The sequence below is a fragment of the Stegostoma tigrinum genome, chromosome 47 (assembly GCF_030684315.1).
Source record: "Stegostoma tigrinum isolate sSteTig4 chromosome 47, sSteTig4.hap1, whole genome shotgun sequence".
Classification (NCBI taxonomy): domain Eukaryota; kingdom Metazoa; phylum Chordata; class Chondrichthyes; order Orectolobiformes; family Stegostomatidae; genus Stegostoma; species Stegostoma tigrinum.
In genome coordinates, this window is record NC_081400.1 from 988,447 (window position 1) to 1,005,847 (window position 17,401).

The 17,401-nt window shown below is 46.5% G+C and overlaps 1 protein-coding gene across 1 annotated transcript in view; it reads left to right on the forward strand.

Annotated features, from left to right (window-relative positions):
• The window catches only part of LOC125449761 (OTU domain-containing protein 7B-like), a 61,142-nt gene that overhangs the window by 1,205 nt on the left and 42,536 nt on the right, over positions 1 to 17,401 (forward strand). The window contains exons 2-8 of the mRNA XM_059642968.1: positions 11,044 to 11,149; positions 11,747 to 11,950; positions 12,810 to 12,980; positions 13,648 to 13,863; positions 16,286 to 16,387; positions 16,670 to 16,797; positions 16,980 to 17,199. Of these exons, the coding sequence (XP_059498951.1) occupies positions 11,866 to 11,950; positions 12,810 to 12,980; positions 13,648 to 13,863; positions 16,286 to 16,387; positions 16,670 to 16,797; positions 16,980 to 17,199 (922 nt within the window). The 5' untranslated portion in view covers positions 11,044 to 11,149; positions 11,747 to 11,865. The remainder of the gene's footprint in view (positions 1 to 11,043; positions 11,150 to 11,746; positions 11,951 to 12,809; positions 12,981 to 13,647; positions 13,864 to 16,285; positions 16,388 to 16,669; positions 16,798 to 16,979; positions 17,200 to 17,401) is intronic.

Consider the following 17,401-nt stretch of genomic DNA (forward strand, 5'->3'; position numbering starts at 1 on the left):
CCCTGATTGCCCCCCCTTCGCTGTTTCCCTGATGGCCATCGCTCCCCACACAAACCCCCCGAACGCCCCCTCCTCGCTGTCTCCCTGATCCCCCACCCTCGCAGCCCCCCGATCGCCCACCTCCCCTATCCTGGCAGTATCCCTGATCGACCCACTCCCCCCCCACCAACAGTCTCCCTGATTGCCTCCCCCCCCCCCCCAACCTTCCAGTCTCCCTGATCATCCCTACCCCCCCATCTCCCAGTCTCCCTGTTCGCCCCTCCCCCCAGTCCTGCTGATCATGCCCCCCTCCCATTCTCCCTGATTGCCCCCTCCCAGTTTCCCTTATCACACACCCCCCCGCCCAGCTCAGTTCCCCCAGTTTCCCTGATCTCAGTACCCTGCCACCTGTTTCCCTGGTCATGCCAATTGCCCTCCCCATTCCCTGAGTGTCTCTGATCTCCCACTCACAGTATAGCGGTGTGGTAGAGTACTGGTGGGGATTGGTCTGTCACTGTCTAACAGTTGGGTACAGTACTGCTGGAGACAGGCTTGTCACTGCATAACACTGGGATACAGTACTGATGAGAACAGGTCTGTCATTATGTAACACTGGGATACAGTACTGGTGAGGACAGGTCTGTCGCTGTATAACACTGGGATACAGTACTGGTGACGACAGGTCTGTCACTGCATAATGCCGGGATACAGTACTGGTGGGGACAGGTCTGTCACTTCGTAACGCTGGGATACAGTGGTGGGGACAGGTCTGTCACTATAACACTGGGGTACAGTACCGGTGGGGACAGGTCTGTCACTGTGTAACACTGGGCTACAGTACTGGTGGGGACAGGTCTGTCACTGTATAACACTGGGGTACAGTACCGGTGGGGACAGGTCTGTCTCTGTATGACACTGGGGGACAGTACCGGTGGGGACAGGTCTGTCACTGTGTAACACTGGGGTACAGTACTGGTGGGGACAGCTCTGTCACTGTATAACACTGGGGCACAGTACCGGTGGGAACAGGTCTGTCACTATAACACTGGGGTACAGTACTGGTGGGGACAGGTCTGTCACTATAACACTGGGGTACAGTACTGGTGGGGACAGGTCTGTCACTGTGTAACACTGGGGTACAGTACTGGTTGGAACGAACCTGTGACTACCCTGGGATGCAATATTGGTGGGGACAGGCCTGTCACTATATAACAGTGGGCTACAATGTTGAGGGGGACAGGTCTATGACTGTATAACACTGCGGTATGGTACTGAATGGGACAGGTCTGTGACTGGGAATTTGCTTTTTTTTGTTGAGTGTTGAATTTTGTACCACATTTATATTGCTTCAGTGTGATTATTCTTCACTCGTTTATACTGGTTTAACTGCTGTCTTGTGAAATGATTGTGTGATTATAGCTGGGTGTCAGTTAACCATGGTAGTGAATGAATCAACATTGTGAACTCAACACATCCAAGTGCTAATTTCACTTGTTCTTCCTCTCTGTTTTCAAAGCCACTGCCTGGTGAAGATTGGTGTTTTAATGTCTGGGGTAGTTATAGACCGAATGTGGTCCAGGGTGAATTGCAGACCTACGTGGCTACATCCCTCCAACAGGGAAACAAATCACCAGAGACTCTGTGTGTGTCCATTATTCCACGTAGCTTGTCAGTGCTTTGGTGTGAACCCTGTGTCCTTTAGTCATATTGTCTGGAAGGGAGGAGTGTTTTTATTCTGAAATGCTGTGCGTGTGGCTGATGGGTCAAGTTGGCAAGAATTCTTTATTCATCAGTCAATACCAGTATGAAAGGCAAGTCTAATCATGAACAAGACACTAGTTGGGGACTGAGTAAATTTGTGTTCTGCCATCACTCAAATCTCACGTTTACCTTTTGCCATGCCCAGGTTTGTGTGATGGAGCAGATTTTTTTTTGTTTTGTGGTATCATGTTTCCCCGGAGTTGCCCAGCAGTTTACTTAATCACCTAAAGCTTGTAATTGAGAGTATCCTGACTTCAGAATCTGACCAGTTTCTGTCTGTGTTTCCCAATATGAATCGCAAGGAATGTGGAGTGAGCTCAGGAGTCTGTGGACCAGAGCAGTTGTGGTGGTGCTCAATTCAGAAGCCTTTACCCAAGTGTGGGTGTGTAGCATGATAGACCAGCACAGGAGAGCATGCTGAGCATGCCCTGATTCTGTACAGAATGTCGTTCATAACCAAATGCACTTAACTTGTTCCATCAATTCCCCAGCGCTGCCTCACTTTTATCATTTCAATCTATGCAGGAAAAACAAGTTTGAAAGGAATTGAATGTTTACTTACTGAATGGGGTTATTAACGGCTTCAGAGCAGACACAGCAGACCAAAGTTCATCAAAGTAAGAACTCTGTGCTGATTTAAATATGTGAAACTCGGATTTTGGATCTGTTGCTGAATTAGTGAGTGACAAAAGCAGCTTGGTGTCAAATCCCACTCATTTAACGTAACACCACAGCTAAATCCATTCAAACAGAGCAAAATACTCCTTGCCCAGAGTCACATACCAAACTGGACATTGTAATTCTCTCAGGGACTTGCAGCGTTCCTCCGAAAGCATCTTCCAAACCTGCAGCCTCTTCCATTAGAAGGACAATGGTTGCAGGACACTGGGAACACCAACCCCTGCAAGCCACTGCATCCCCTCCAAGCCATTCACCATCCTGACTTGGAAATATATCACCATTCCTTCAGTATTTCTCAGTCTAAACCCTGGGACTGTCTCCCTGACAGTATTATGGGTGTCTACAAATGCAGTGCAGCAGTTCAAGAAGACAGCTCACCACCTTCTCAAACAATTAGCAATAAATGTCGACCACCCAGCAATGTCTACATCCCATGTATGAATAAAATAAAAACTCCAGAGATATGGAGACTGCAGATACAATTACTGGGCAGCTAGCATACCATTTAGCAGGAATTCTGAAGCCTCTTGGACGCCACATACTTGTCAGTGCAGTACTGTTGGGGGCAGGTCTGTCACTGTAAATATTAGCATGTGGTCCTGGGGGCAGGTCAGTCACTCTATAATACTGGGGTGCAGTCCCAGTGGGGATTGGCCTGTCACTGTATAATACTCTGGTGCACTACTGGTGGAGACAAATCTGTCAGTGTTCCCACTGATGACTGTTCTGAGATTGACGAATTGTCTGGTGTATCATGCTGTGTGGAGTGGATTTCAGGCCTTTGTCTCGTGGTCAGTTAAGAATGGTTAGTTGTGCATTCTGGGGAGACAATGAACATCAAAACGACAAGACCCACTATCACTCGTATCCTTACATACACATGAGGAAGGACACCACTTTGATTGGGACAACACATCCATCCTAGGACAAGTCAAACAGAGACACGCACGAGAATTCCTAGAAGCATGGCATTCCAACCGGAACTCCATCAACAGACACATTGATTTGGAGCCAATCTACCATCCTCTGAGAAAAAGAACAGGAAATGACATCACCAACACAGGAAATGACATCACCAACACAGGAAATGACATCACCAACCCAATGAAACCTAACAGATAAATAGAAAGCGGGACATAACACCAGCGCTTCGTCGGAGGCTCACTGATGATGTTACCTAGAATGGTGACGAAACGTCTGAAAACTAACCTTCCAGCTCAGCGAGCAAACTCACATCCAGAACAATGTCTATTTACTAGAAAACAGTGTTTTGATGTTGGGGTTTCATGCTGTTGTGGCTTAGATGAAAGAAGTTTTGTTCTGTTTTGTTTTAACATCTGATTTTTGAACTAAACAATTGTGGGCTGTTTCAGTATCATTCCTTCTTTCCAGGAGGGTCAGTTTTCAGTGGTCTGGTTCAGTGTTAGTGAGCATCTTCACAAAGCTGCACAAGCACTCATGCTCTGCTGATACCAGTTGTATCACTTCATAGTTTCCATTCCCCCTTGCCATGCTTGTCAGAGTTGGAAAGTGGATTCCCTTGTCCCATGTTTGGGCTTCAGGGACATTACTGAAAAGAACAGGACACATCCCAACTGTGTGCCATCAACCAAAGGTCCCAGTGACCCTTTCTGTGAACCTTCAGCTCATTGTGTTTGTGAAATTGTGGTGGGGAATGCCATAGTGACTTTAGAATAATAGCATCTCTAAAGTGCAGATAGAGACTATTCAGTCCATCAAATCTACACTGACTCTCCAAAGAGCATCCCAATCCCATAACCCCACAATTATCATGGTTAACAGCTAATACACCTTCAGACAATTTAACATGGCCAATCCACCTAACCTGCACATCTTTGTGACTGTGCAAAAAAAACTGGAGCACTCAGGGGAAGTTCACACAGACACGAGAAGAACATGAAAACACTACCCGAACAGTAGCCCATGGTTAGAATTGAGCATTAGTCCTTGGCACTGTGAGGCAGCAGTGCTAACTACTATGCTGTCCCATAGTGGCAAGCACACACATCCTGTTTCAGTAATCTCGTGCAGTGTTTGAACTAGTGAGAACACACTCTGCCCAGCTGAGGCAAGTTTTAGATTGTGAATGTTTGACACAGGACTTTGGTGCAGTGTGTCATGTGTTGTGACACTTCATACCTAGGGTGTATTGACATTCTGGTTGTCATTGATCTTACGCATGTTTGCTCCTGTAGTCATGATCCCTGAGCTGATCCCTCCCGCCAGACCAAACTTAGACTTGACCATCAACCTCAATCACACTCACCCTTCAGAGCTGTGTTGGACTGACCCTGGAGGTATGGTCTAGTGTTAGCACTGAGTGTAAGAGGTTGGCTTTTATCTTGAATACCTCACTAGCAGACATGGTTTTATTTTGTGCTGAACTGCAATTCCTGCCTTTCCTTCCAGAACCTTGAGTTGTTTCACTTTCTGCTCCCTGTAATGCTGGTGTGTCTGTGTGTGTGTGTTTTCACAAGCTGGGCGAAGGCACAGACAGCTTATCTCTGACTCATTACTGCTACAAATATGCTCAATATTTTGAAGCTGCTGGCTTGGTAAGTATGGTTAGTGGTAGGCCTACCCAGTGACACTGAGAATAAAATAGTATCAGAGATAATGGGAACTGCAGATGCTGGAGATTCCAAGATAATAAAATGTGAGGCTGGATGAACACAGCAGGCCAAGCAGCATCTCAGGAGCACAAAAGCTGACGTTTCGGGCCTAGACCCTTCATCAGAGACTGAGAATAGTTGTCCAACAGCTTAGTTGGAGGTAGGGTGTACAGTATTTCACGGTGCAGCAACCTCCTGTGTTGAAAGAGGGATTCTGTCATATCAGGGCAGGTTTGGTGGGTCTACGCCTCCCTTGGTGGAGCAGCGAGTTAGCCATTCCCTCTGGCTTCTTTGGGGAATTCTTGCTGCATGGAAAATGAACACAAATCCCGTCTTATCCCTCTCCCGCCCTCTGTTGCGTCCTTGCCATCAAACTCGCCCCTACCACCAGAAGGACCAGGGCATCAGGTCCAAGGGGAGATCGCCCCGTCCTGTCTGTGAGTTAGGGTAATTGCTGGCAGGAGACAGTCTGTGTTCTGTAGTGAGGCGACAACCATTTGTGCTCCACTTGCAATTTCTCCTTCAAGCTACTCACCATCCTGATTCCAAACGTATTACTGTTACTTCACACTCGCTGATTCAAAATCCTGGCACTCCCTCAGCATTGTGGATGTACTATGTTGCACAGACTGCAGTGATCACCATCACCACCTCTTCCAGAGGTCACCTAGGATGGGCAACAAATACTGGCGATGCCAGTAACACTGACACCCGAAGAATAAATGTAAAGCGACGCTGACCGGCGTTGAAGGTACTCTCGAAGCAAGTTAATCTCTTTTACGCTGTGGTTGTCTCACACAGACTCAGAGTTTGGTGCTCACTGTGGTTCGCTACTCCCAGAGAGCACAACTCCCTTCATTGACATCACCCTTCATGGAGGCCAGTTCAAGCTGCTCCTCTCCCATCGATACTTGATAAATACAAGTTCCCACATTCCAATATGTTCATGGTGTGACCAGAACAGAAGTAGTGTATTTTTGGCAATAGACACTCAGTGGGCTAAAGGGCCTACTCAGTACTGTGACTCTGTGCAACAGAGAGATTTCTTTTTGGATTGAAACTTTGCAAAAGATCTGTTTCTGTGGGGTGACATCGGAGACTGGTGATCCTGTTATCTGACCCATCATCCATTGAGACTATAGCTGATCTATAACTTAATTTTAAATGCAATTGTCTTTGTTCCACCTTCTTTCATTCCTCACATGAACAAAGATCAATTGATCTCCAATTTCACAATTGCCTGTATTTAAGCACCAACTTCTATTTGTGGAAAAGCTTTCTAACCTTCTCCCACCATTCATGGAAAAATATTTCCTCATTTCATTCTTCAAAGAACTGGTTCAATTGTGTACACCCTGACCCCCCCCCCCCCCCCCCCCAAGTCCTAGACCCCCTAACCAACAGCAATAGTTTCTCTGTTTCCCTTAATATTTAAAACTCTGATCAGATCACCCCTTAGCGTTCTAAATAGCAGTGAGGGCCTGGTTTCTGTCATCTGTCCCTCATACATTAACCCTTGGAGCACAATCGTCGTTCTGGTAAATCTATGCAGCGCTCCTCTCTGAATTAGGGCTGATTTTAACCTATCGTGCTTTAAAATGGTTCCCTCTCCCAGTGACACATCTGTATCCAGGGCCTGTCACTTGTTGCAGCAGCTGAGCAGCTTAAGAAGTCTAAAGGGTTGTTACACATACAGAAAAACCATTTCCTCTGGTTGAGGAGAGAGTCCAGAGCCCAGATTCAAATGAGGCTGTTTAGGGGTGATGTCGGGGAGAGATACTTCACACTGAGGGCAGTGGAAATGTGGAACTCTCCCCAACAAAGCCAGTAGTTGAGGTCCTCTGCAATCAAACTGAATGGCAGAATAGGCTCGAGCTGCTAAGTGGCATCTGTTCCTTCAGACTTAAGCAGGCTGCACTGTTGTGCATTCCAGGCTGTCAAATCTCACTATCTGCACTGAAGAGTGGCCTCTTCAGAAATGCCTCTACTGCTGAAGGCTTTTGACTGTGGACAGGAATTGATGTCCATAGGGAGGCTGCAGACTGAGTCCGAATCTGTACCCCTTTGTCTGGTGTTTTGGCATTATGGACGCATGTGGTGAACATTAAATATTTAACAGGCAACACTAGACACCGATGAAAAACTGGATAGAGGGAGAACTACCAGGGCAAGAAACCTGACACGACCGCAATAAACACACACAGGATGCAGTGGAAAAGAAGGAATCTGGAACTGAATGACACAACGTCTTACAGATCAGCCTAGGTACCATGACTGCTGCTCTGGGCAGTCTGTGAGGCTGGTCCGATGGCTAGTCCACAGAAACTGGTTTGTGGTCTGGGAATGGAGGCAGGAATGAGTGGGAAGTGGGAGTGTGCAGGGCCACAACTCTCAGGAATCTGGGTGTGTACGGTGCATAAACCATTAACAGTACCAAAGTGGGTGGAGTGAGAGCAATTAATAAAGCATACGGTGTCCCCGGCATAGGCTGCAATAATTTGGGAATGGGGGTGGATTCAGTTGAAGGGGATTTTTTTAAATCCAAGAGAAATCAGAGGGCAGATTGCAAGATCGTAAGGAGGCAAGCAGTAATCAAAGTGTGACAGGAAGGGGCAGAAAATATCCGCAGAAGAGCACAGCAGAAATCACAGCTAGTGTTAAGTAACGTTGGGAACAAGTCATAGCTTAAGGCTCTTTTTCTGAATGTACACAGTGTTTGTAACAAGATAGAGGGGTCAATGGCACAGATAGAAAAAAAGAATATGATTTGGTAGCTATTTTGGAGGTATGGTTGCAGGCTGACCAGGACTGTTCCATCTTGAACCATCCCCAGAAGACAGAGGATGGTGGTTAAAAGCTATTTGTATGTCTAGACACTGGTGTCCAGTGGTGCACCACAGGAATCAGTGCTGGGTCCTGTATGTCTCACGAACAATAACAAGATGATGACTAGGTTTGTAGATAACACAAGATTAGCCAGGTAGGTGACAGTGAGAAAGAAGATTGCAGGATGATATAGACGGGTTGGATGCCTGGGCAGACCAGCGGCAGATGGAGTTTAACCCTGATAAGTATGAGCACTTTTGAAGAAGTAACAAGACAAGAAAATATTCAATGAATGGCAGGACACTAGGAAGTTCAGAAGAACAGAGGGTTCTTGGAATGCTTGACAACAGATCCCTGAAGGTGGCAGGACAGGTTAACAGAAAAGTAAGAAGGGACATTTTTTCTTTTCTTTATTCACTAATGGGATGATTGTATTACTGGGGGCAAAGCAGCATTTAATGCCCATCCCCAATTGCCCAGAGGGTAGTTCGGAGTCCATTACACATTGCTATGTGTCTGGAGTCACATGTAGGCCAGACCAGGTAAGGATGGCAGTTTCCTTCCCTAAAGAACATTAGTGAACCAGTTGAGTGTTACCCGACAATCAACATTGGGTTCATGATCATCATTAGATTCTTAATTCCAGAAATCATATTCAAATTCCACCATCTGCTGTGGTGGGATTCAAACCTGGGTACCCAGAATGTTGCCTGGGTCTCTAAATTAACAGTCCAGTTATCATACCACTAGGCCATTTCCTTCCCTTGTGGTGCAGGGAGTTCATGTTGGAGCTGTACACCACTTTGATTAGCCAAGAGCTGGAATACTGTCTGTAACTCCGTGCACCTCACTACTGGAAAGATTTGATAGCACTGGAGGGGATGCAGAGACAAGTCATCAGGATGTTGCCTGAGATGAAGCATTTTGGTTTTGAAGACAGGCTGGATGAGCCTGTGTTGTTTTCTTTGGAATTGAGAAGGCTGAGGGGGTACCTGATTCAGGTGTAGAAGATTGAGGGGCATAGTCTAGAAAGCAGCCGTTCCTGTGAGTTAAAATATCAGTGAGGAAGGGGGCATTGTTTTAAGGCATTTTGTTTTAAGGGCAGCAGTTTAGAGGGGAGTTGAGGAAAATTGTTTTCACCCAGATGGCAGTAGCGTTGTGGAATACACTGCCTGGGTGGGTTGTTGAGCTTGGAAACCTCTCAGCCTTTTAAAGTGGATGTGGGTGAACATTTGAAATGTTATAACATTGTAGGCTATGGGCCAATTGCTGGAAAGTGGAATTCATGTATCGAGGGCCAAAGGGCCTGTACTGCGCTGTAATGTTCTATGTTCTATAGGCTGATGCAGATCCCTTGGGCCAAAGGACCCCTTCTGTGCTGTAAGACTCCAAGACTGTAATACTGGCAACTCAATACTTAAGGGAACGCGAAGTTCCAGGAAAATAGGTGGGGTAGCTTTGTTAATGAAGGAAGGAAGCAGGGCGGTGGTGACATAGGTGCAATAGATTGTGATGTGGAAATGAGGGATAATAAGGGCAAGAAGGAAAGGGTGAGAGCTGCCTCTAGGCCCCAAAGAGTTTCCTCACTAGGACTAAGTCTAAATCAGGAATTAACAAAGAGGAATGCAATTGTTGTAGGTGATTTTAATCTGTATATTTACTGGATAAATCAGATGGGCAGAGGTGAGATGGAAATGAATTTGTAGAGTGTAGTATGCTCTAAGATTGATTCTTAGAGCAGTACGCTGCTGCACCTACCTGGGAATATGCTATTATTGATCTAGTGAAGTGTAATATTGTTGAATTGTTAAAGATCTAGTAACTAATGTTACTCTGGGAGTGGTGATCATTACCTGGAATGTGAAATACAGTTTGAGAGCAACTCTGGTTTTAACTCAGATCCTCAACTAAAGGCCATTACAGAGGTTCAAACAGAAGCTTGGGAAAATAGATTAAGGGGAAGATCTGTCGATGTGGCAGATATTTAAGCTGATATTTTGTTCTTATAAGATTATAAATTTATTCCAGTCAAAAATAAGGACTTGGTGAGAAAGATTAAGAATTTGTGGTTAACAAAGGCAGACATGGAGACCATCCAATCAAAAACTAAATCATTCAAAGCAGTGAAAGGGTTCTCGTGGCCAAATTGTAAATGTCCCTGCCTTTTGAATGAGGAGGTAAAGGTTCAAGTTTCACCTATGCAGGGGTCTGTACGAACACCCCTGAAGAGTTTGATTGCAAAATATTTACAAAATGGTGAAAACTAGTTGTAGGCCAGAGAGTTGGCAATCCTTTAGGATACTGGCATAGAGTGACTGAAAAGCTAATAAATAGGGAGAAAATTGATTATGGAAATAGAAAGCAAGAGACATGAAAACTAATGACAAGAGCTTCTGGGGATATATAGGGCAGCACAGTGGCTCAGTGGTTCGCACTGCTGCCTCACAGCACCAGGGACCCCAGTTCAATTCCACCCTCAGGTGATTGTCTGTGTGGAGTTTGCACATTCTCCCTGTGTCTGCGTGGGTTTCTGCCGGGTGCTCCGGTTTCCTCCCACAGTCCAAAGATGTGCAGGTTAGGTGGATTGGTCGTGCTAAATTGTCCAGGAGAGTGTAAATTAGGTGGATTAGATATGGGAAATGCAGGGGTAGGGGCATGGGTCTGGGTGAGATCCTCTTCAGAGGGGCGGTGTAGACTTTGTTGGGCCAAATGGCCTGTTTCCACACTATAGGGATTCTATAAGAAGAATAGTGAAAGTAAGCATGGATTCAACTGGAAAATTGATAATGGGGAACAAGGAAATGGCTGATGGTTTATGCAAAATACTGACTTCAGTCTTTGTGGCAGAGGATACCACAAACATTCCAAAGATATCGATCGACAAAGTATTTGACAAACTCATGGAATTGAAGGCAGATGATTTTTCAGGACATGATGATGGCCTACATGGAAGGCTTTTAAATGATGTGGCTGCAGAGAGTGGAGCACGCGGGCCATGGGTTAGGATGTGTGGAGTGGGAGTGCTGATATCCGCTGGAAGGGGTTACTCCTGTAACCTCAGGTGGGTTTAGGGAAGGGGTGCACTCTGTGCCCTGGATATACTTGTTCAAGTCAGTATCTTTAAAAATCAGGTTGATATTTACTACTTTTTGTCTGAAAACAGGAAGTGACGTGCATGTTTCCGGGACTGAGCTGTGATGATATCGCCCTAAGTATCTGGGGGACACTGTGCACGTCAGTCACGTGGATTCATCCCTCGCTTTATCATGGTAGGTTGTCAATGTTGTAAGTGATCATTCCTTCAAGAGTAAACAAGGATCTACTCCAAAGATTGCCCATTGGAGCATATCAAAGGGATTGGTTACCTACAACAGGAGCTGGTGTTCACTTTGCCATTTGGGTGTGGCACTGAATTCCTGATTTTGAACTCAATGCTCCAATCACTAATTTAGGACCCTTGAATCTTTTGTCATTTTACCTGATGCTGTTTTGCGCCTTTGAGGGTAGACCTAGACTGCTGCGGCCTCATGCTCATTTGATGGGTAATTCAACTGCATGGGGCATCACACAATCCAGCAGGGCTCGCTGGGTATGAGCTGAAGCCTTGGTTGGTTGAAACTTTCACCAGATAATGTTGTACACGTCAACACTGACTGTGGGACAATTATCTGCCTGCTGATTCATGCCACTGCTGTTTTAAGACCAAAGATATTGGATGTTATTGCTTGTGTAAGTTTGAATATAATGGTATGACTTTCCTATTTCCTCCCTCTTCACCGCTCCGAAATATGAAGAGATGTCCGGTGGGTAATCCTGGCTGTGTCTTGAGCACAGTCTTACCTCCACTCTTTCTGTCTGATTTTCAGTGATCTAAAACCTGGACGAGCCCATGGGTTCTCCTTGTGTGTCAGCTGTACTTGTAGGATTGACCATTGAGCTGTCCACATGGGTAGCTGGAAAATGAGCAGAGTAACTTCATGATTACATGACTCTCGACATGGATACTGTCCTGTCAGACTTTGTTCGCTCGACGGGGGCAGAGCCTGGACTAGCACGGGACCTGCTTGAAGGTGAGAAGACCCAGGATGGGGAAGGACTAACAGTATTATCAGGCCATACAGACGCAGTCTGAGGCTGATAATCCTGATCTACTACAATTTAGTAGATCAGTCCTCAAACTCATACCATTGCTCTGTGCTTTCCCCATAGTCCTGTACCAAACCTAAACTAATTCATTTACCTGGCTCTCTCCCTATAACACTGTACCAATCCCAAACTAATTCCACTGCCTGCGCTCTCTCCATAGCCCTGTATCAATCCCCAAACTAATCCCACTGCCTGTGCTATCTTCACATAGCACTGTACTAAGCCCACTGCCCTGCACTCACCCCATTGTCCTGTACCAATCTCAGACTAACCCACTGCCCATTCTCTCCCCATAGCATACCAATCCTAAAGTAATTCCACTGCCTGGTTCTTTCCCTGTAGCCCTGTATCAATCCACAAGCCAATCCCACTGTCTGCTCTCCTCATTGCTCAGTACTAATCTCATTGGCACTAATTCACCCCATAACTCTGTACCAATCTTAAATAATTTCTTTGCCCTACTTTCTCCCCTTAGCCGTGTACCAATCCTAAATTAATTCTATTGCCCTGCTGTTTCTTCGTCCACATACTAATCCCACTGTCCCATGCTCTTAAACACTGTCAATCTCAACTCGATCCCACCAATCTTCTCTCCACAGCCATGAAACAATTCATCTCTCCACTTCAATGCTGTCTCTTACATTTCCCCCAAGCCCTGTCTCGATCTCTTTCCTATGTCCCCCATGGCCCCTCACTTTTCCCAGCTACGTCTCACTTTCCTCCTCCCCTACTGCAGTCGTCTGCAAGTGCTGAGAGTGTTGAAAACACTGGCCTATCTTGCAGGAAAAAACTGGGACATCACTGCAGCACTCAGTGATTTCGAACAACTCCGCCAGGTGAATGCTGGGAATTTACCTTACTCTTTTAATGAAGGACGAGGGGTCAAAATGCAGGAAAAGGAACCATCAAGAGTTGGGCGGTCTGTACAGCAGCGACAGGATGACCCAGTACCAGGTGAGCTTTGGCCCCTGTCTACTCTTCTCAAGAGGCGCTCCATCCATTCAGATTGAGTGAAGGCATGGTTTCTCACTCAAATGGTTGTGACATTTTAAAACTTTCCACCCTTGAGGGGGGTTTGAATGTTTAATTGTCGAGTACATTTAAGGCTGATGTGGACGTATTTGAGGTTTCTCAGAATCAATGGATATGGTGGGGCGTGTCAAGTAGATAAGTGGGATTGTGGCGGAATTGAACAGTGGATCAGGCTGGATAGACCAAATGGTCTGTTGCACAATTTCCTTCATTCTTCTGAACTTTTTACGCTGCGTGCAGGTGTCAGGTGGGACAGCAACAGCTATGTAGGGAGGAGGCCATGTAACCCTGTGTGGGAGGGGTGGGGGGGCTCTCCCCCCACCGTGCTGGAGAGGTGAGGCGGGGGGGGGCCACGTGTCCCTGTGCAGGAGGGAGGAGGGTGCCCTGCGTTCCCGTGCAGGATGGGGTAGGGACAGGGAGGGTGCTCCGTGTCTCCATGCAGGAGGACCCCATGTCCCCAACCTCCCCATGTGGGTGGGTTTGGGGGGAGAGCCCCATTTCCCAGGTCTGAGATAGAATTGGTAATAAGTGGAATGCAATTTTTGTTTTAAAATTCTGCCATTTACCAGTAATGTTTTACTTTGAACAGAGAAACGGCTGACTCGGGGAATTTCTCATGCCAGCTCCACCATTGTCTCTCTAGCACGTTCCCACATGTCGAACAATGGCAGCAACGAGCATTCGGTGGATACTCCTATCTGCACCTTCCAGCTGCCTGATCTGACTGTTTATCGCGAAGATTTCCGGAACTTCATTGAGAGAGATTTAATTGAACAATCGATGCTCGTGGCTCTGGAGCAGGCTGGTAAGTGACACAACTGCCTGTCAGTCGCCATTGGCTTTAGTTTAATCAGCCACCAACCTGGGAGTGGGTATTAGGTGCAGTGGCCAGAGACAAAGCACACTGCTATGTGTTCTCATGGCCAGGGTCCTGGCAATCTAGTTCATTAGGTTAATGCAATGGCCTCTGTTCCTGTGTTGCTATATCACCAATGTATTGGCAGCGTACATCAGTGTGAGTGAAGCATCCTCTCTTGGTAACTGATCTCATGGCAATGTAACATCATGATCCATTCTGGCTGAACTGGAGAACAAAAATCAGGAAACAGAACCCAAGCCATTTGTTTTTTCACCCAAGCCCCGTGATCGAATTTCAGTCAGTGCATTGAGAAGTCTGCTTGTGTCCACAGTTTAATGGGCAAGTCCAACATGGATGTTAAAATTCACTGGTGAATTCATGTCAACATTCTGTGTTTAGATAACTGAAACCACAGTCTGAAGAAAACATCCTGAGATCCCAGTGTAGTTCAATGCAAAGTAAAACTTCACTGTCCCTGTTCAACACTCCCAGAATAGGGATAGCACATGGTTAGACAGATTAAATCTCTCTCTACACTTTTGAAATGAAATGAAAGGAAAGATTCCTTGACACTATCCCCATGAAACACACTCAGATCAGTGACAGAACATAGTTAGATACACAGTTAAGCACTTTTAGTCTTTAAAACGGAAGAGGCTACCCCAACACTATCCCTATCAAGCACTTGCAGAACAGGGACAACACTGGGTCAGATACAAGGTAATGCTTCCTCTAAATTGTCCCTACAAAACACTTCCTGGGCAGGGACAGCACAGGGTTAATTAAAGCTCCTGCTAATCTTTCAGACTTCTTTTAAACTGACAGAAAAGCTGTTTCTACTCTTTTTTTTTTAAAACTGAAAGTATGCCAACTTCAACATCATCCTCACCAAATACTCAGGACAGGGGTGTCATGGGGTTAGATACAGAGAAAAGCTACCTCTACTCTTTTAAACTGAAGGTAAAGTTCGCTTGACACTGTCCCCGTCAAATATTCCTAGGGCAGTGACAGGATGAGGTAATATTGAAAACAAAGGCACCTCTGCTCTTTTAAACAGAAAGTTAAGCTCCTTCTATACTACACTCATCAAACACTCCTAGGGCAGGTACAGCATGGGGTTAGATACAGTGTAATGCAACCTCTACTGTTTTAAACGGATAGTAAAGTTCTTTCTACTCTTTTAAACTGAAAGTAAAGCTCCCTTGACACTGCCCCCATCAAACATTCCCAGGACAGGGACAGCACAGGGATGAATACAGAGTAAAGCTTTCTCTGCTGTTTTTTCAGTGGAAACCAAAGCGCTCTCTACACTGTCCCCATCAAACACTGGACAGCGCTCCCTCAACACTGAGCCCTGAATATTTTAACCCAATGACTCTGAAGAAACAACGGTACGCTTCCAAGTTATGACAGTGTGTGACTTGGATGGAACTTGTAGATGGTGGCAGCCCCACGGATGCTGGGGACTAGGCCTTCTTGATGATTGTGGTCAGAAACAGAAACTAGGAGCAGGAATAGACCATTCAGTCCTTTCACCCTACTCCATGATTCAGTATGATCATGGCTGATCATCCAAATCAGAACCCTGTTCCTGCTTTCTCCCCATACCTTTTCAATCCTGTCGTCCTAAGGACTTTAACTATTTCATGAAAATATTCAGTGCTTTGACCTCAATTTCCTTCAGTGGCAAAGAATTCCACAGGCTCACCACTCTCTGGGTGAAGAAATTTCTCCTCAGCTCAGTCCTAAATGGCTTACCCTGTATCCTTAGAAGTCTGACCCTTAGTTCTGAACTATCTGGTCATCAGGAACATCTTTCCTATGTTTATCCAAGTTGTGAGTTTGGAAGATGCAGTCGAAGGAAACTTTTTAGTTCCCGCAGTGCATCTTGTAGAGATAACATTACTACTACTGAGCATCAGCGCTGGAAGTAATGAACGTGGTGCCATTCAAGCAGGCTGCTTTATCCAGGTGGTGTTGAGCTTCTTGAATTTTGTTGGAGCTGCACCCATCCAGGCGAATGGGGAGTGTTTCATCACACTCCTGACTCTTGCCTTAGGGTGGGCAGACTTTAGGGAGTCAGGAAGTGAATTACTCACTGCAAGATTCCCAGCCTCTGACCTGCTCTCGCAGGCACTGTGGTGAGTCCAATTCAGTTTCTGCGCCCGAGAAACTGGTAGAGAGCTGGAATTGTGAGGTCTTGTAGGTTTGCTGAGTGTGTTCCATATTTTTGAGATCTTCTCCTCCTGTCAGTCTGCTGCAGTGTTCTCTGTGTGAGATTTGTCCTAATGACAGTGTGGTTTGATTACAGTCTCTGAGAAATGACAATGTATTTGATACTGATTTTGCTGTTTCCTGTTCCTCTCAGGACGTTTAAATTGGTGGGCAAATGTTGATGCCAGCTGCCAGCGCTTGTTACCCCTAGCAACTACTGGTGATGGGAACTGTCTCCTTCATGCTGCTTCATTAGGTAAGTCTGATCCATGAAAGATCCAAGCAATGTTCTATTGAGCACCAGACTCCAGTTTGGAACCACCTCCATCTGGAGAGGCCTCAGGGTCTGTGTACAACCCGACCTCTGGAGGGGGGGTGGGTGCAGTGTCTCGGGGTCTGTGTAAGACCCGCCCTCTGGGGCGCGGGGGGTGTGGGTGGAGACTCCGTGTCTGTGTAAGACCCACCCTCTGGGTGGGGGGATTCTCTGTTAGGCTGAGTGATGTGATGAATTGTTGAATTGTTTGTGATTTGTGTACAGGGATGTGGGGATTCCATGATCGGGATCTGATGTTAAGGAAATCTCTGTATTCCATGATGGAGAAAGGAGGGGAGAAAGAAGCTTTGAAAAGGAGGTGGAGGTGGCAACAAACGCAACAGAACAAGGAGGTAAATAACTCTCAGCAACACGCAAGCCCTCCTCCTCATCGTGTCTTGCGGTCTGTGGTATGTTTATGTTTATCTGGTGGAGAACGCCAGCTCCCAACGTCACTGCTGTCTGAGCTGCAACATAACAAGTGCTTGTATCCTCTCTTGATCTGTGTGACTCTCCTGTTCTCACTCCCTCACAGTCTGGGCTTGTTTACACCGAGGAGGAGTGGCAAAAGGAATGGGACGAGTTGATAAAGCTGGCATCCAGTGAACCGCGCATTCATTACGGAACCAATGGAAGTGGCTGTGGAGGGTATGTGTGGGCAGTGGGCAGGAGAGGAGGGTACACATGGGCAGTGGGCAGGAGAGGAGGGTACACATGGGCAATGGGCAGGAGAGGAGGGTACACGTGGGCAGTGGGTAGGAGGGGAGGGTATGTGTGGGCAGTGGGCAGGAGAGGAGGGTACACGTGGATAGGAGGGGAGGGTACACGTGGGCAGGAGAGGGATGTACATGTGGGCAGGAGGGGAGGGTACGTGTGGGCAATGGGGCAAGAGAGGGGTGTACATGTGGGTAGGAGGGGAGGGTACATGTGGGTAGGAGGGGAGGGTACATGTGGGCA